This window comes from Phalaenopsis equestris, unplaced genomic scaffold, assembly GCF_001263595.1.
Source record: "Phalaenopsis equestris unplaced genomic scaffold, ASM126359v1 Scaffold001028, whole genome shotgun sequence".
NCBI classification, from domain to species: Eukaryota; Viridiplantae; Streptophyta; class Magnoliopsida; order Asparagales; family Orchidaceae; genus Phalaenopsis; species Phalaenopsis equestris.
This window is the reverse complement of record NW_018165467.1, coordinates 24,917-44,704: the sequence shown is the minus strand read 5'-3', so window position 1 is coordinate 44,704 and position 19,788 is coordinate 24,917. Positions and strand designations below refer to the sequence as shown.

Below are 19,788 nucleotides of genomic sequence, written 5' to 3'. Positions count from 1 at the left end.
ATATATATATCAATGAATTTAATTTGAATTAAATTGAGGCCTGGTTTGGTGCAGCTTTATCTTTCAAAAAAAATATTTTAAAAATAATTTTACAAGAGGACTTCTCAAAGCAAAAATGACAATCTTTATTGCAACTTTTTTCCACATAGAATAACAAAAAATATCCAGAATGAATAAAAGTATTACGACAACATGTTGGGAAGCAGAGGAAGGGTAATTTTGATAATTACATTAACGAAATGACAGAAAATAACGAAACACATCAAATATTTCGCGATCTGAATGAACCATTTTAACTTTATCACGAAAGGAAATTACCGAGAAGTTGCTAACCCAAATTAACTCCTCACATTTTTCTAGTATTTGGTTGAACACAAAAGAGCCGAAATGTCTATCTGAACAGAGAAAATATCATGTTCAGTCATTCACACATGCAGACAACTAATCGCTGACAAACAAATTGACATAGTCTGATACCCCTCAGCATATATGTCGAGTTGTCATCTAAGTTGGTCATCCACGTATGAGAACCTCCTTCGAACAGTGTGAGCTAATTCATTTTTTAACAACACCCTTAATTTCTATATTACACATCCAACCAAAAAAAAGTCATTGAAAAAATGCAGGGTAGTTTTGCTATTTCGGTAAGAACTAGGGGCATTTATGGGACTGGGCGACATCATTGACCTGTTGACCAGGAGCTTTTTCCGTACTTTCAACACAGTTTTACCTTTTCAAAGTTTGGTGGCATAATACCCCTTCCAACCTTCTTCCCTGTGAGGAGAAGAAATCCGCTTTGCGGTTCTCTGTTCTTTGTGCGATCTCGCAAGATTCTAGGGTTCGGCGAAAGGTTGGAAGATGAAGCAGAAGACGCTAATCTATAGCTTCGTGTCGCGGGGAACGGTGATCCTTGCGGAGTACACGGAGTTCAAGGGCAACTTCATGGAGATCGCATCGCAGTGCCTTCAGAGGCTGCCGGCTACCAACGACAAGTTCACTTACAGCTGTGATGGCCACACCTTTAACTTTCTTGTCGAAAATGGATACAGTGAGTGCACCGTACTCTCTCCGTTTCGTTGGTTATACCTAGCTTGTCGACTTCTCTATCTGGCTTTGATTTTGTGTTGATTTGTGGTAATTTTGATAGAATCCTGCTAGTAGCTGTTGATTCTGTTAGACTAAGCATTTAGTACTTACTCAATTATTGATTGATTAAGAGTTCATTGCCCGTGGTTAATTTCTTGTGATTTTTTTTTTCGCTTCATTGGGATTGAGTTCTAGTTTTTGCAAACAATGTCTAGATTCTGTTATATGGTGCTTAAAATGATTAATCTGATACTGATTTTTCTCTTTGAAAAAAATAATAAGTTCTTTGTTCATGTAATAGTAATCAGACTTTGTTAATTTTCTGTTAATTACTAGTTAGTTGTTGGTCGCGCTAGGTAGGTTATGATATACTCAATTAGGGATATTCAAGTTTTAGTTACTTGTTTATTGTGTTTAATTGGTCGATAAATGTTATATCAGCTAATTACATGAAAAACTGCAGACAGTTTAATTACTCTTAAATGTTACATGCTGCCATAAAAATAATAATATGTAAGCTAATAACTTTTGATGTAGCTAACAATTAGTTTTTTTGCTAATAACTATGTTGACCTCATTTTGAGATCTTTTATTCTCTAGATATCCTAGGATCTAGCCTTAAATTTCTCTATTTTGGCTCTCTTAGATGACTAGACTGGGACCCACACCACTTAGAAATTCAAGTCATTGCTTCGCTCATTGCAGTTTCATATAAACGGTTTTAGATCCTCAATATTCAATTTAGTCGATCGAAAAGCTAACATATTGAAACTCAAATTAAACTCCTATAGAAATTTGAAAGACATAGGAGACCCCGTGACATGCGCGACATTTGACTTGCCACTGCGAGCATAGTATTTGACTTTGGTTGTTGCTTATGCGAGAATCGGTCAATATTTTCATTCTACTCGTTAAACGGCTCCGATTGGGTCAAAATAATTTCATTTGATGCGCCTCGTGCGAATCAAAGTTAATTTGACGCGATCGTCGTCGAATTTGTTTGGATGACGAAACGAACTGCGCCATTGCATTCGGGACGCCAATTTTAGCTAGGAATGACACTCATTTTGTTGGGGCACTACGCACAAGTAAGTTGCACGAAATTTGACATTTTTTTTGTTAACAAAAAAAGATAATATTTTTTTTATATAAAAGGTTTTAAAAAAAAGAAAATTCCCAAATCTAATTCCCCCTTACGTGCCCTAGCTTCCTCTCCTCACACCCCTGTTCTTTGCCTTAGCCGGACTGTGAGGTCTCCTTGCTAGTCTGTCAGTCATCTCTTCCCTTGCTAAACTCTCGTCGCCAGCAACCTCGCTGGTAGCCCGTCGCTAACCGATTTTTCCCGCCCAAATGCATAACCCTTGTCGTGGGCCCCTTGTCGAGCCTTGAGACCGTGAGCTTCCTTGCCGTGAATCCTCCTCGCCTTTACCAATAAATACCCCATGAGAGGGAAGAGTCGGGCAACATTTTTTTTCTTGGAAGTTTTGGAAGAGATATAATGCTGCGATTTATTTTCTGTTTGGAAGCGTCATTTCTTGCAATTTCTTCTCCACCCTCTCCTTTCTTAAACGAGCAAGAAAACCAGGTTAGAGTTTATTTGTTTTGAGATATGGGTTTTCTTAAATCTAGTTTTGATGACTTGATGCTGCGATTATATTACTTCTATTGTCTCATTCAAATATATTTTTGAGAAGCTTTCTATCTTGATGGAAATAATTAGAGCTACTTTTTCTGTTCTTATGCTGCTCTAATTCAAACATGTTTAGAAGTTATGCTCTTTTATTTTTTTTAAAAATAGCTTTGGGGGCTGGTTTTCCATGATCTTCTTGCGATCCTCATTCGAAATATGTAGAGGTTGGTATTTGATTCTTGAGAACTTATTTGGGGCTGATTATCTTGTTCCTTTACCGCCTTAATTAAAAAACGTATTGGAAATTGTATTTTCAAGCTATTGAGAGTTTATTTGGAGCTGACTATCTTGCTCCTTTGCTGTTTTAATTAGAAACATGTTGGAGCTCTCTTTTCGAGTTCTTGATGAAGATTTGGAGTTGATTATCTTGTTCCTTTGCTGCTTTAATTGGAAACATGTTGGAGTTCTCTTTTCGAGTTCTTGATGAAGATTTGGGGCTGATTACTTTGTTGCTTTTTTGCTTTAACTGAAAATGTGTTGGAAATTATTGTTCAAATTCTAGATGAAGATTTTGGGTTGATTATTTCATTTTCTTATTGCCTTATTAAAATACATCTATTGGAGGTTTCTCTTGGGTTTTAAATATTAGTTTGAAGCTATACTTTTGCTCTTTCCTCGAGCATGAAAACTCTTTTCCTTTAATTTGAGAGGTCAATTTAGGCTTGGTTTTGATGCTTCTTGCTGCTTCTTGTTCAAATACCTGCTGGAATTCATTTTTATGGTTTGAAAATGCATATGGAGCTCGGTTTTGATATTTTTCTGTTGTCCCTTGTTCAAACACCTGTTGGAATTTATTTTTATGGCTCGAAAAATATACTTGGAGCTCGGTTTTGATGCTTCTTGCCGCCCCCTTGTTCAAATACCTACTGGAATTCATTTTTTATGATTTGAGATATACATTTGGGGCGCAAATTTTGTTCTTCTTATTGTTTTTGCTCGAATACGTGTTGGGAATCATTTTTTATGATTTGAAATATACATCTGAAACCCGAATTTTGTTCCTTTTGCTGCCCTTTGTTCGAGGATATGTTGAAAACCATCTTTTAACTTTGAGAGTTAATTTTAAATGCTATAATCTTTGTTTCCCCTTGAAAAATTTAATTGAGTATGCAATGATCATAGGTATGGGTTTAAAATTTGAACTTAGAAATGGAATATGGATGTTATGAAAGGCACGAATTGTTACTTTTCTCATTTTCTAGATATGAAATATATGAGATCTTGTGGGATGGGCATATGAAATATTAAAGTGAGATATAAGTTCGAGGTGCGGGGTAACAGACGATGTTGCAAAAAATCATTTGACAGCTTTGTTTATAGCTGAAATATAAAATCAACACTCAACTAGTGCGATGCCCTTTCACTTCCTTAAGTCGTCAGCAGCTCCAACCCTCCCCAAAAGATTTGGGAAATGGTACTTAGAAATAATAGATACACAACAAACCATTCCATGGGTACTACACTCATATACACACTACACATTTCATACACCATGCCTTTCATACACTATGTCTTTCATACACTATGACTCTTATGTACTATATAGTTCATACACTACAGCACGAATAGCATAATACACCTCAGATATTATACAACAAACACCACACACTACGCCCTGCACGACAGATGCTAGATTTCACGTATAGGTGCATTACACTTTGATGAGTTCAGATACTACATTTCACGTATAGGTGCACTACACTTTGATGAGTTCAGATATTTACGTATATGTGCACTACACTTTGATGAGTTCAGATACTACATTTCACGTATAGATGCCCTACATTTTGATGAGTTAGGTACTACTCCGTTCACAGATCCTTTAAACGATAGGGTCTAGGGTCGCCTTATTATATGGGTGATTCGTTGGTGACCTCTAGTTGATGTTGATAGATTGACTTCGATATATCAGTTGCCTGTGAGATTGAGATAAAAGAGAAAAAGAGGTCTAGTCTAAGCCTAAACCCAAATTAAATGCTAATATTCCATTTTAAATTTTCATATGCTTATCACTTAACATTTCTTTTATCATTTGCAAATATTTGTCTAACCTCTTTATATCATGCAATTATAATATGTTTTGTAGTATCGCCAGACTTAATCAGGTACACTTAGTTGTTTCAGTTTTGTTTCTTTACTACACACTTTTTTTATTGCATAATCTTTCCTTTCTTTATGTTGATTCATTTCCATAATTTTTCTTCAGTCTTTTCCTATTACAATACGTCACTACACAATTATTTCTTTCTTGTACTATATTGTATTATAGACATTCACCTACATTCAAACTTTTAAATATAAGTTCTCTTAAGTACAATCCTCTAAGATAGACCTTTCGAGGTATAGTTTTCTTTCTTCTTTCTCCCTTCTTCTCGAGACGAGACGACGACGCTGTCAATTGGTGATTCATCCCCGGGCAGCGATCGAGACGACAAATCTGGAGCAAATGACAACTCATCTTCGGATGGCGGTCGAGGTGAGAGACGGCAGAAGAAGTTTCGGCTGGATTTTGATAGATTTAAATAACATACTTATAGGACGTCGAGGGAGTTTGGTAGTTCGTCTTGCACGACGTAAATTCTCACACTATCTTTTAGGACGTTCTACGATTTCATATTGTATGATATAAGTCCTAAACTTTTTAGGCTTCTAAGGTTGTTGTCTGACATTACATAAATCCTCATATTTTCTCAGGCTATTTGCATATGACATGCAGACATAAATCCTGAATATCTAAATAATTTACAGGACTTAAATATCACATAATTTCCCTTTCAAAGACGTAAAGTCAAATTATAGGTTAGTTTGAGATGTCACTGAATATTCTTCAGTATCGTTGACATCTCTTACTTTTCATTTCTTTGAATTCCAGAAATAACTGTTCTTATTTGAACTTATCCCGTTTGACTTTTCCTATGAACAATCGTGGAAATCTGAACGTCGAATTTTTTAAGACGAAACTTTTGATCATTATCGAGAGTTTTCTTATGTGACTTCAGTTGTCTAAGATGTAATTAAATATAGGGGCTTCTCTATAGGGAATTAAGAACCCGATTAATATAAACCCTATCTAATCTGTGTATTAGATATGAGAATTTGTCGGCTATAAATTTTGCAGACCAAAATAGAGTCATAAACTTTTAAGTTTAGATAGTTAAGCCTACTAATAAGTGATACGTTCATCTTTTGAGATGATATATCATTTATGGTATTGTGCTCAGCTATTTAAACTATTAGATATGTGAGGTCTACCCGGTCTTATCATTTTCCAAAAATAATATATATATATATATTCGAGGTTCCGGAGTGTGAAGTTCAGCCAAAGAGGGTTGACAATCGAGATTAGGCGATAAGGGATTGTTCAACGCTCTCAAGCTAAGATGAAATCGGTTGAGAGAAATGAACGAGGTTCTGGAGTGAACTTTCAGACTCGAAAAAGGAAGGTTGTTAGTCAGAAACTTCCCTATTAGTAAAGAGAGGTTGATCGCCGTCTTTCTTAGTTCGTGATGAGACTCCGATCTCAGGCTCTGAAAGCAGCACTCGTACTCTCACCCATGTGAAAGAAAAGGATGAATTGACGACTACCGAATGCTTGACATCAGAATGTCAGACTCTCAAAATTGACTACTCCCAGAATTTCTTTCAACGAGCTTGAGGGATGTCTAGGATTCCTTGTTGATCCTGATCGCTAAGCTAACACGGTGAGAGCGCTCCCTCTCAGAAAGGAAGAATGCTCCAGCTCGGGAGGGAATTTGAGACGGAAAGAAGAGATTTTCGAAAAAAAAACAAATGAAAAAGCAGTGATACAGGAAGCAGTTTCCAGTGGAACTCTTGACCGAAGAGCCTGACTACCAGAGCTAGTAAGCTAGCGGGAGAGCTCAGCTCCTAAGAGAAGCTGATGAAGAGCTACTATCAGAGGGATTACAACCCTTTCCGACAGACTCATTAAGCGAAGTGCGACCTTAAAGCTAATTATTGTAGTTTGGTCCCTATTGATTGGTCTGTGAAAAGTTGTAATTTAGCTGATTTCTAATTATGTTCAATAAAACACTGGTTATTTGTAGGGACATGTTAACCTTAACAATTAGTTTATGATTACATTAATGATATAAACATAGAGTTTAACTAGCATTATTTGTCGTTAAATAACTTTAAGCATCCAATGGTTAAGTTTACTTAGTACTTGTTACCTTTCTTAGCAGTCTAGCTTGAAAGAGTAATAATTTCAAAGATGTAAGGCAATTTTTACTCTTAATTACTTTTATACTATTAAAAGATATACATTTATCCCCGTTACTCTATTTTATGTGATCGAATTTGGTAAGCACATGTGCTATTATTATTATTTATACTACACATTCGCTGTAAGAAGATCATAAGCTACTTCAAAATTAATTAAAACTCCCATTGCATTTCTATACCATTTTAAATTCATTTTTATTCCTGTCATAACCCATCTTAACAAGACTTATATGTTCATGTAGACCATCTCTATTAAATCCCCTTTCGCCCTCAAGTATATTATTAGAGGAATTTATTCCTCTCTCCCCGAAATTGATTTTTAAACTATCTTCTAATTAAAACACGAGGAGCGTTAAGAACTAGCCAATTATATAATGCCCCATTGATAGTTTTTATAAAAATTACCATACACTAACCCTATTCACACTAACAATTTTATTCTTGAACTCCCTATTAATTTCAATTCTAACCCAATTCTATTTTTAATCTTTCTTACGCATGTTAACTTGGATTTTTCCTTTTTTTCATTCAGTTTCATTTAAACCTGCAAATACTTATTATTTCTCTAATTATTTTTTTCATCAATTTCTTTATCTTCTCATCCAAAGAACCTAAATTCCATATATCAAATCCAATCTTGATTCTAGGTTTGGTCAACCCTTACTTTTCACTACAATAGATTAAGTCGAGTTCATCACTTCGGGTGAGTTTAACAAATTCTTGCCTGCTTCTTACTACAATTTGGTTAAATTGTGGTGCACGCTTCTTGGTAACACCCTAGCTTTAGAAAAGTTAAAATTTGAATTTAATTCCTTATTTTTGGCATTCATATTTCAATTTTTCGTTCACACAACATCAACAATCAAACTTTACTGATAATATTGTGTGATGAGCATAAAAATTAAATACTAAAATTTTCTTGCAAGACATGCGACCTCTCTTTCTTTTTTGTTTTTGGATGGACTTATTAGAATATATGTATGGCACGGTCTTCCTTGCTCTATATATTCCACATCCTTGAATGTGGCCATGCTTCATAGGAGTTATATATTCTGGTATCTCTCGTATTTTCTTAAGAATGAACTTTTTTATGTAGTTCTTTGGTTTGCCTTACGAATCGGTCATATTTTTTATGCATCATTCGTTTTTTTTTTCATGAGCTGTTGCCTTATGTAAAGAAAGGTTGATCTAAAAAGTATCCAAATGCTCTTAATCTATTAGAATTAAATAAAAATATGGCACTCAAAAAGACACAATGGAGAAAAAGGATTCATTTAGTTGACCCCACTTGGTGGGATAAAAGCTTTTTGTTGTTGTTGTTGTATTTCTTTTCTTCTCATGAAATAATAAAATGGTATTTCTTTTTTCTGATGAAATAATAAAATGGTATTTGTGTTATGCAGCTTACTGTATTGTAGCAGTTGAATCAGCTGGAAGACAAATTCCTCTCGGGTTCTTGGAGAGGATCAAGGAAGAGTTTACCAATAAATATGCCGGAGGGAAGGCTGCAACGGCTATCGCCCATAGCCTTGATCGTGAAATTGGGTATCTTTTTATTCTTGTTTCATCCCTTCAGCTTTGAGAAATCCTTTACTCAAACCCAACAATTTTCAGGCCAAAACTGAAGGAGCATATGCAGTATTGTATGGAACATCCAGATGAGATCAGTAAACTTTCAAAAGTGCAGGCTCAAGTTTCACAAGTTAAAGGAATTATGATGGAAAATATTGAGATTGTAACTTTTCGCCTTCTATTTCAACTTATCGTCATGTTTATGCTTGTGGAGAGCATTTAAGGAATTTTATTTTTCTTTTTGGCTTTTAGCTTTTCGACCGACAAGAGAAAATTGATGGCCTGGTTGACAAAACAGAAAATCTTCGATCCCAGGTATGTATTTTATCTTTGAGGTATTTTCATTGAAGGGCTGATCTAGGAACTTTTTTGTTGGGCGCACTACATTAAAATTCAAGCTATAGATAGTAATTGCTTTTCAAATCTTATCTATTTCATTAATAATTTGGGCTTATATATAGCATTGCTACATTTACAAATAATCCATAGACTCCTATTTATAAATAAGGCCTTACATTAGATACAAATTTCAACAGTTCCCCTCAATATGGGCAAAAGATATCCACTTAGCCCATCTTGTCACATAACCTAGACAAATCTAATGTGCTACGCCCTTTGGTGAGACAATCATCCACTTGCTTTCCAGTGGCTACATAACTTGGCTCACATAGTCCGTTATTCAACTTTTCTTTGATAAACCTATCTCCACATGTTGGGTTCTATCATATTGCAGCAGGTTGTCGGTGATGTTGATCACTGACTTGTTGCACCACAAATTCATTTAAACTCTTTGATCAACCTTGAGTTCTACCAACAAAGCTCTCAGCCACATATTCATCTCGAAAACTTCTAATGCCCTGGCCCTATACTCCACCTTTGCTGTTGACCTCGCTATTACCGACTATTTCTTGCTCTTCCAAGAGACTATATTGTCCCCTACAAACATGCAATATCCATATGTGAACCTCTAATGCACAACCCGCCCAAGTAGAGTCACAATAGCTCTCAATGCCTATATATTCATTATTTCTGAAGTTCAACTACTTCCCAGACACACTTTTCATGTAACTCGGAATACGATACAGTGCATCCATGTGGCCCTTCCTCGGATCATGCATGTAGCGACTCACCACACTTACTGCAAATGATATGTTGAGACGAATGTGACTCAGATAGATAAGACAACCCACCAACCTCTAGTATCTCTCGAGATCAACTAGCTCTCCTGCCTTTGCCCTCAACTTTTCCTTTTGATCAATTGGTGAAAGCGCAGGCTTGTATCACAACTTGTCTGTCTCTGTAAGCAAGTCTAGTACATACTTCCACGGAGATATAACAATCCCCTTTGCTCCACCAACCACCTCAATATAAATGAAGTATCTAAGTTGACCCAGGTCCTTCATCTCAATTTTTTTGCCCAATCTTGCCTTCAATTGTGCAATCTCTCATTCATCATCACAAGTGACTATTATATCATCCACATACACGACAAACATAGTAACGTGACTACTATGTCGTCAAAAGATGACTGTTTGGTCGGCATTGATTTACTGATAGCATGTGTCTACCATTGCTCTTCTTAACCTATCAAACCAAGCTCGAGGAGACTATTTCAACCCATATAGTGACTTTCTCAGTCTACATATCTTTCCCGCAATTTGGTTTGTGCCGAAGCTTGGGGTTCTCCATGTACACCTCCTCTAACAGATCCCCATATAAAAACACATTCTTCAGATCTTGTTAGTGTAACTTTTATCCACCATTTACAACCAGAGAGACGAGTGTCTTGACTGTGCTTATATTTTTCACTGGTGCAAATGTCTCGTCATAGTCGATGTCATACGTCTGACTATACTCATTCGCCACTAGTCGTGTTTTATAGCGATCAATTTTTCATTTCTAGGTCTACTTCACTATGAAGATTCACTTGCACCCGATAGCTTTTTTCTGTTGGTAACAACACAAGCTCCCACATCTTGTTCTTCTCGAGAGCACCAAGTTCCTCCAGCATGGTAGCCTTCCACTTTGGATCCTCCTTAACTACTTGTGAATACTTGTGTATAGAGACAGTGTCCAAATATGCAATGAATGTTTTGTATGTAGGTGATATGTTAGAGTATGAGAAAAATTGAGCAATGTTATGTGAGAAACTAAAAAGATCAGAAGAATAACAATCAGGATACATTGCTACGAGAGGTCCTCCTTAAAGTCATGGGAGTGGGAGAAGGAAGAGGAATAATATCACCCGTGTAATTTGGTTTTGATATGGATGGTGTAGGTGTCTAAGGAGTCGGGATAAATCAGCACAAGGGACATGATGACATGTGTGACACAATGGGCACTGTTCCTTCGTTCTGCCTCCTTGTATACACTCTCAACACTCCTTGAGTTTGAATCCCACCATCTTCGAGCTCTTCCTCCGCTGATCCTTCTCACTCAATAGGATAATGTATCGTTCCCACATGTGCCAAACCTCCAGTATCTGACGAGTCACCAAAGGGAGAGGTCACCTCCAAGTAGTAGTACAGTTCCAATTCTCTAACAGTCACGTCTATACTCAGAAATATTTTCTTCTCTACTGGACTCCGACAATATACTCCTCCTAGGTAGCAGAATAACCCACAAAAATATACTTTACAGCTCCAGGGTCTAGCTTTCTTATTGATGGTCTATTATTATTTACAAACTGACACAATCAAATACTTTCAATGGGAGGATCCCGCTATTATGTTAGAGTATGAGAAAAATTGAGCAATGTTATGTGAGAAACCAAAAAAATCAGGAGAATGACCTGCATTGCTGCGAGAGGTCCTCCTTAAAGTCATGGGAGTGGGAGAAGGAAGAGGAATAATATCACCAGTGTAATTTAGTTTTGATATGGATGGTGTAGGTGTCTAAGGAGTCGGGATAAATCAGCACAAGGGACATGATGACATGTGTGACACAATGGGCACTGTTCCTTCGTTCTGCCTCCTTGTATACACTCTCAACACTCCTTGAGTTTGAATCCCACCATCTTCGAGCTCTTCCTCCGCTGATCCTTCTCACTCAATAGGATAATGTATCGTTCCCACATGTGCCAAACCTCCAGTATCTGACGAGTCACCAAAGGGAGAGGTCACCTCCAAGTAGTAGTACAGTTCCAATTCTCTAAAAGTCACATCTATACTCAGAAATATTTTCTTCTCTACTGGACTCCGACAATATACTCCTGCTAGGTAGCAGAATAACCCACAAAAATATACTTTACAGCTCCAGGGTCTAGCTTTCTTATTGATGGTCTATTATTATTTACAAACTGACACAATCAAATACTTTCAATGGGAGGATCCCGCTATTATGTTAGAGTATGAGAAAAATTGAGCAATGTTATGTGAGAAACCAAAAAAAAAAGGCGGCTGTCAAAATGACCTGCCCCCACAAGTGCTTTGGTACATTCATCGAGATCATCATGTTTCGGGCAACCTTTAGAATGTGTTTATTCTTTCTCTCTGCTACTCTGTTTTGTGTCGGTGTGTACTGACATGTGGTTTGATACTGTATCCGGACATGTGGTTTGATATTGTATCCCTTGGGGTGACAGGTACTCCTCAAATGTCTTTTTGGTATATTTTGTCTCATTTTAAACCTTAATATCTCCATTACTCCAACGTATTGAGTCTGAATTGCCCTGTGAAAATTTTTAAAGCAGGCAAGCACATCACTTTTGTTTCTCATCAGATGTAACCAAATAACATGATAAAACAATCAATGAAAATCACAAAATATTTATAATCATTCATCGAAGCTGTAGAACAAAGTCCCTATACGTTCGAATGTACCAAATCAAAAACACAAGAAATCCTATTACCATAACTAACATAGGAGCTCCCGGTATGCATACCAAATTCATAAGCATCACACACAAGTTTTTGTTTATTTACATTCTCATACAAAGATGGATACAAATGATTCAATAGACTAAACGAAGATTGTTTCACATGCCTATGATATTGCAACAACATATCTTCCATTTCTCCCAGATTCTCCTACTCCAGCACACTTTACCATGGTTGTTAATGTTCAATCCATCCCCTCTCTATCCAAATACCAGAGTCCATTATGCCACATGTCAATGTCAAGTCGTCAGCCAGTCATCTTCTCTTGAAAGATCGCCTTTGGAATAGCAAATAAAATAACGTATTTTAGTTAGAGTATAATGACACTAATGAATAAAATGTTTACTAGAAAGGAAGGATCATGCAAAATATTGGACAAAGTATATAATCGGTACACTTTATTATACCCTTACCAACCATTGGTTGTGTTGTACTATCAACGGTTTGAATGTTTTTTGGAACTGCTAGATGAGTATAAGAAGAGAACTCACTAGCATTACCTGACATGTCGAGATGTATCAAAATCTACTATCTTTTTCGGTGATCTTGTGGTGGATATCAAGACAAGAGCATGTGTATTATGAGTACATTTGGTTGAGTGAGCATAAGTAAGGTGAATGCATCCTCAAGCATCACTTGTCGCTCTTTGCTTTCTCTTCAACATCTCTAGGAACTCGTGATTATCATTGGTAAAGATCATCACAATCTCTCCCTCGTCCTCCTCTATCATCGGATTTGCCCGTTAGCCCTCTCTTCCACCTCTTTGGCCTCCACGATTACGATTATAATCTCTAGACTATCCTCGTCCCCGTCTCTCTTTCCTTGGGTGGCTTTGGACAAGCCTTGCTCAGGTGTCCAATTTCTCCACAGTTGTAGCACCGACGGGTTTCCTCTGGGCACCTGTCATATCTGAACTCGAAGCAACCAAAGTTGACCACATAATTGGAAATCCATTCAGCGTAGAGTATAGCCTTTTGCGACTCTCCTTCTATATCATCGCGACAATGGCCTCATCCAGTGAAGAGATCGTTGCCTGGGCTATGAGGACTGGTTTCCTCCAATCAAGGACAAGTTTTAGATGAGACAGAAAATGCATAATCCTCATCTGTACAAAGATCTCCCCCTTTTTGCACCCCAGATCACCACAACTTGATATAGGTGAGAAGTGGTCAAGATCTTGCCACAAGCACTCTGGCTCTATGAAATACTCTTGAATCGATCTATTGCCCTATAGCACTGCATCTATCTCACGCTAAATCTAAAACACCCTCATATGATTTCCAATCCCAGCATAGATCTTCAACTTCGCCCAGATGTCCCTCATCATTCAAATGTCATCTATTGATGAGACAAACGATGAAACCATAGAGTTGAGTGGCCATGTGTAAAGCAAAGCGTGTGTGATCCTCCACTCATCCCTCTCGACACTGTCACTATTTGACTCAACGCCCGTTAGATGCCCCTCTAGTTTCTTCCCTACTAGAGCCGCCTCGATTCGACGCGACCAACTTAGATACGTGATCGGTCGATCAAGTTTCAGATCTATAGTAGGGAGATCTAGTTTTATCTGTGTCGAAGCACGTGTTGAAATAGTGGCCCCCGTCGAGATACTAGCTCTTTGTATTAGCTCGATCAAGACTTTCAAAACTTCAGGATCTATCTTTCCCAGAAGATCCACACCTTTACCTTCGACTCCATCTCCTTCCGACTTCTTAAATTTAACTATTTTTTTCTTTGTATGACTGATTTGAAGCCCTCGCCAATTTCTATTTCACGCGAAGCTGCTTGAACCTCCATGTTCCTACGCAAGAAAGAGCCTGCACTTCCCCTCTGCTTTGCAGCCAATGAAGTGATCAATGTGTACGATGGACTACGAAACTTCAGGCTTGCCGGACAGCAGTTACGAGATCACAACCGCAATTATAGCTCGTTGGATAGTAATGACGACTCACTGGATAGCAGCAACGGAATCACACAACACAAAGGCCTCAAGAACTCTCTTCTTCTGCTCCTGCGCTCGGGAAACACGAGGAACAACTGGATCACATAGCAATAGCTCCTTCTGCTTCTGTGCTTGGAAAACACAATGACAGCGGAATGCAACAAAGGGATTGCACGACAATAGCAACAATGGGATCACACTGTAATAACAATGACGGGATCACACAACAAATAATAACGATGGAGTCGCACGATCCCGCCTCCTTGTGTTTGAAGTTGAAGCCACTCCTTTCTTCTTCCCTTTGCTTCTAGCACAGTGCTAGGGATCAGATAGATATTAATTGCTCTTCAAATCTCACCCATTTTATTAATAACTTGGGCTTATATGGAGTCTTGCAACACTTACAAATGAACCATAGATTTTTTCTATTTACAAATAGGACCCTAACTTAGATACAAATCTCAACACACTTTATTATTTTGAACTCCATTCTCAATTGCATTGATTATATGTCGGACGACAATTCGATAATGCCTCTAATAATTTTTTAAAGATTGTCACACGTGTTTGTAATTGAGAAAAGTATTAAAATGGCCCTCTTACTCTTTTTCAAGAGTCATTTTAGTCCCAAAGCCTATAAAAGTATCAATTTAGTTTACAAAATCTTTTAAAGAGGGCTAAAATAGCCCTCACCCATGTTAGAATAGTTTGGGACTAATTTGACACTTTTATAGATTCTAGGACTAAAATGTCTCCATTTAAATAGTCAAAGGATTATTTTAGCAATTTACAAATTTGTAATTTCTTGCTCTTTATTTTAGCTATCATTTTCTATTTTTTTGCAAATATTTTTATTCAGATAGATTTACTTGCATACCACTAAATTTTTATATATGTAAGTTCTAACACTTAAACTTTAATTTTTACATATATGCTACCTTATATATGCATAAAAAGATATATTTCACTTTTTAAAAGTTAAAATATTGGTATTTTCGATACGAAACATTTGGGTAGTATAAATCTAAAAATGTGAAGCTTAGGTTTTAGATATGTAAATTTATAGGAATTTGGTTCTAATTGACTCCTAAGTTGAAGAAGGGTTGAAGCGCATGCTGAGTATCCCAACTAGATAACTCAGTGGGATAGGACCCAAACCAGTTCAATTCCCCACCCTAAATCCACTCGTAAATCAGCAAACAAACTAAAAGTTGAAACTTTAATGTCGATGTTTTCCTTCGATCTTCTTACCCTACAAACATGACAGGAAAATCTTACATTTTGTCCATGCAGGCTCATGATTTCAGGCAGGGTGGTGCCCAGTTGAGGCGGAAGTTGTGGTGGCAAAACATGAAGATAAAGCTCCTCATCCTGGCGATCATCATCGTTCTCATTCTGATCATAATCTTGTCTGTATGCCATGGCTTCAATTGTAAATGAAAGTTCTGGTCATTCTTGATGGCTTCAGGTTCTACATAATCCTCGACTCCAATTAGTGATTTGTCATCTAAAGACATTTCTTCAGTGTTTTTCCGAAAGGGACATTTACATACATGCCACACAATTCTTATGTATTTACATACCTTAACACCTAAAACTTTCATATTTACGTACATAACACTTTAATCTTTAATATTACATAAAAAATATCACTATTACAAGCCTTTTAAAAGTGAGTACACCTTTTCGTTATTGATTCATGACAACAAAGTGTTATAGATGTAAATATCAAATTTTAGGTGTTAGATATGTAAATACAAATGAATTGTGTGACATGTATGTAAATTTCCCTTTCCCAAAATAGTTCTGGGAGGGATTTCCTTTGTGTTTGGGGATTCCTCCGCTTGTATATATATATAGTTGGGAATGCAACTGGTTGTTTCTTCTTCACAAAACATTAGGATCTATTGATTCTTGTAATTGTTTGTTTTCTTGACCAACTTTATCACAATATGGCTCATAATGGTGCTTCATTTTGTTGCTTGATATGTAAAAAAAATTATTGCATTTTTTGTCATCTTCATCAATATGATCCGGTTGGATGAATCTTTTATCATCTACAAGTGAGTTTTCTGTAATTCACCCTTAAGTTTAGGATTGATGGCTTTCATGACATACAAACCATCCCTAATTCTGTAGGTATAGAACTATTAAATGCCTACAAAAACCCAAATAAACCCAACAAAGCTATACATATTATACAGCGTTAACCAAGTAATTGAAAACCTCCTCATCAAACAAAAACCAATCAAAGAAAGGATTGGTCCTAACAAGCTATCTGATCTCTGTATGTGGATATCTCCACAAAGATAGGCAGCCTCCTGGATTTTGAAGGAGACCATCCATTCAGTGCATTATCAAGCCTATCAATGGCCTCCCCTCTGCTCAAAATCTTGTCCATAGTCGATGTCGACTGCTTCAACTCGATCTCACGAAGCAATTCTGTAGCCCGACTTACTGCCTTCCACTCTTCGCCATCTAAAACTCTATGTTTAACGACATCCAACAGAACGGATCGAGCATTATCGAAATTTCCCTGCCTCATGAGGCAAACACCAAGGTTGCAGGCCTTGTTGGCGTCAGGATCGATCATCTGAGCCTTACGGTATGCTAATTCTGCAGCATCAAAGCATTTTTGTTGCATGTATGCCCAACCCAAATTCGCCTGCCATTCAAACTTTTAAAAAAATATTAAATGTGGAATATGTATAATATTTCTTCGCCATCTAAAACTCTATGTTTAACGACATCCAACAGAACGGATCGAGCATTATCGAAATTTCCCTGCCTCATGAGGCAAACACCAAGGTTGCAGGCCTTGTTGGCGTCAGGATCGATCATCTGAGCCTTACGGTATGCTAATTCTGCAGCATCAAAGCATTTTTGTTGCATGTATGCCCAACCCAAATTCGCCTGCCATTCAAACTTTTAATAATTGTCAATAAGCTTAGATATCAAACTTCTAAAAAAATATTAAATGTGGAATATGTATAATATTTTTTCGTCAACACAGCCTTGTAACAACATTTACAAAAAACTGCAACAGCCCCCAAACACCCAATTATCCGCACATACAACTATGTATTAATCGTTGTGTACTCAAAAGAGAATGTCTTGCAAATCTGGAGTCCGCACGTGCTCGCGTCCGAGCTCCTGCTCCGCCCCGTTATATCACGTCCGTTGTCCGGATGCAGCTCTGCGTCCAGACTCCGAACAAAATATTTTTTTCTCAAATATGATAGCGGCAGGTGTAGTACCAGAACATGAGCGGTTTCTTGCTTGATAGAGACTTGAAACTTCTTGCCATGGGAGCGAGCAATCTTCGTGGTCTTGCCATTAAAGGCTTCTCCCAGATATATCATCCTCAGCTTCTGCTTCAGCAGTTCAATCTGATCCCCAAACATTCCGCATTTCTGATCAACAGCCATGGATTTAGAGCTCATAATTCATCCATCAACACTGTGCACAAACAGAAAAAGCAATGCAATCTTACCTTGTAGAGATCTACAAGAAGGTTGTCGAGGGACTCCTGGGCTTGCCTGGAGCAGAGATGTCTGAAGGATTTGATGGCCTCAATCGCCTCCTCAGCACGGCCTTGCTGCTTCATGATCACCACCATGTCCTTCAGCGCACTGTCGATCCTATCGCCGGCATTGATGGCTTTCCAGAACCAGATTATAGCTGAATCCTGATCCTTCTCGACCAGCTGCTTCATAAAGTGAATTCATTTCAGGTAAGTTCAGATCAAGAGCTTGTTTAAACTCGGAATATTTGCTTACATACCACTCAATTTTTATGCAATACAAAGGATTTGGATGTATATTATTTTCAATTGCAAAAAATAAAAAGATAAATTATAATTATTTTAATACAGTTCTAATTTATTAAATACTGATTTTTTTTGTTTTTTGCATACAGAAAGAAAAAGAAATTGGAACTGTAGAACAGAAGCAGGGAAGGAGGAGATTCATTTATACCTGGAGGTGCTTTGCCCAAACGTATGGGCTATCTCCTGCGGGGACTTTGTGTAGTACATGGAAGAGTTCCTTCCGGTCTGCTCCTGAGCTCCTTCTATTGGATCCAATTCCTCTCTCCATTCCTCTTTCTGATTATGTCGCTAATGCAAGAGGGGAGAGAGTGCGTGTGAATCCTGCTTTTGTTTTCCTCTCATTCTCTCGGCTAAAAGGAGAGAGAGGTGGAGGGGAAGGGGATGAGAGTGGCCGGGGATTCATCCAGGTTCGTCGCAGCTAGGTTCAATGTGTCACACGTGTGGACCGTTATATTTAACGGCTACCGGACGGTTTTGGCCTGTGCTCGCTTTTCATATCCACCACACAATTCTCATGTTTTTAGAATGTGTGAGTGAATCGTGTTGAGTTCGAGTTACTTAGGTTTGAGTTTGAACTCGATATATTAATTGAGCTCAAGTTCGATTTTGAGTTTGATTCTACAACTCCTATTTAATATGAAAAAAAATATTATTTTAACATAGTACTACAACAACAACAAAACCTTTTTCCCATTAAGTGGGGTCGGCTACGTGAGTTCTTTTTCTTCATTGCGTCCTATTTAGTGTCATATTTTAGTTTGAGTGAGGTTGATCTCTACAACAAAACCTTTTTCTTCGAACCGGATCATCAGATGGTCGATGTTTAATGTGACCAACCCCCCTAAGACGACTATCTCTAATTTTTTCCGTCACTGGAGCCACAGCAACCCTATCATGGATAAAGGGAAACCAATACCATCAATTAGAGCCTGAAAAAAGATTTAGAAGATTTTGTGTGTTGTGCATGTAAATCCCCCGAGTTCTTTATTCTATGTTTGGTCTTTTGGAGTGCTCTATGAGGTTCTTGAATCAATTGTTCTTCAAGTGATCTTGTGGTTCTCATTAAGAGAAAATTAAATTAATATTTTTATTAATTTTAATATTTTTAATCTTAATTCTTCAAATTTTATCTTATAAGAAGATTCACTTCATCCGAATTCATATGATGAAGCAACTTATTTATATTTTTATTTAAAATGAAACATATTTGTTATATTATTATATGATTAATCATCTTTAAAAACATTTAAACTTTTTTTTAGATATTTTGAGTGGGTTATAATAAAGATATAAAAAATATACTAAATGAACATATTTTTTAAATTAAAAATAAAAATAAAGATAAAATTGATCCTAAATAGATTCTTAGCATCTCTTGCCTAAATAATTTTAGCCCAATAAATACTATTAAAAAATATTATTTATTTTTAAAATATAATTTATCTTTCCTTTTGTCTATTTATGACACCAAAGTTTTATACATAAAAATCTGAATTTGAGGGGTGGCAACCCTACATGAGTCTGCCCATATATATGCCTTGTAACAACA

General features: G+C 37.0%; 1 protein-coding gene and 1 pseudogene across 1 annotated transcript; one reads left to right on the top strand and one right to left on the bottom strand.

Moving 5' to 3' along the window:
• The first annotated feature begins 750 nt into the window (after positions 1-750).
• LOC110032793 lies at positions 751-16,383 on the top strand (annotated as a pseudogene).
• Positions 16,384-16,456: 73 nt separating this feature from the next.
• LOC110032794 (protein SULFUR DEFICIENCY-INDUCED 1-like) lies at positions 16,457-18,908 on the bottom strand. The gene is made up of 4 exons (XM_020736548.1): positions 18,388-18,908; positions 17,904-18,116; positions 17,668-17,823; positions 16,457-17,075 (listed from the first exon to the last, which is right to left on the bottom strand). The coding sequence occupies exons 1-4, from the start codon at positions 18,505-18,507 to the stop codon at positions 16,677-16,679; spliced, it is 888 nt and encodes a 295-aa protein (XP_020592207.1). The 5' UTR covers positions 18,508-18,908; the 3' UTR covers positions 16,457-16,676.
• Between the last annotated feature and the right edge of the window lie 880 nt (positions 18,909-19,788).

Coding starts and splice junctions, on each gene's coding strand:
- LOC110032794 (XM_020736548.1), bottom strand. CDS start 18,507: ATGGAGAGAGGAATTGGATCCAATAGAAGGAGCTCAGGAGCAGACCGG. Junction 18,117..18,387: donor TTTGGGCAAAGCACCTCCAG/GTATAAATGAAT, acceptor TTTATGAAGCAG/CTGGTCGAGAAGGATCAGGA. Junction 17,824..17,903: donor TTCTTGTAGATCTCTACAAG/GTAAGATTGCAT, acceptor GCTGTTGATCAG/AAATGCGGAATGTTTGGGGA.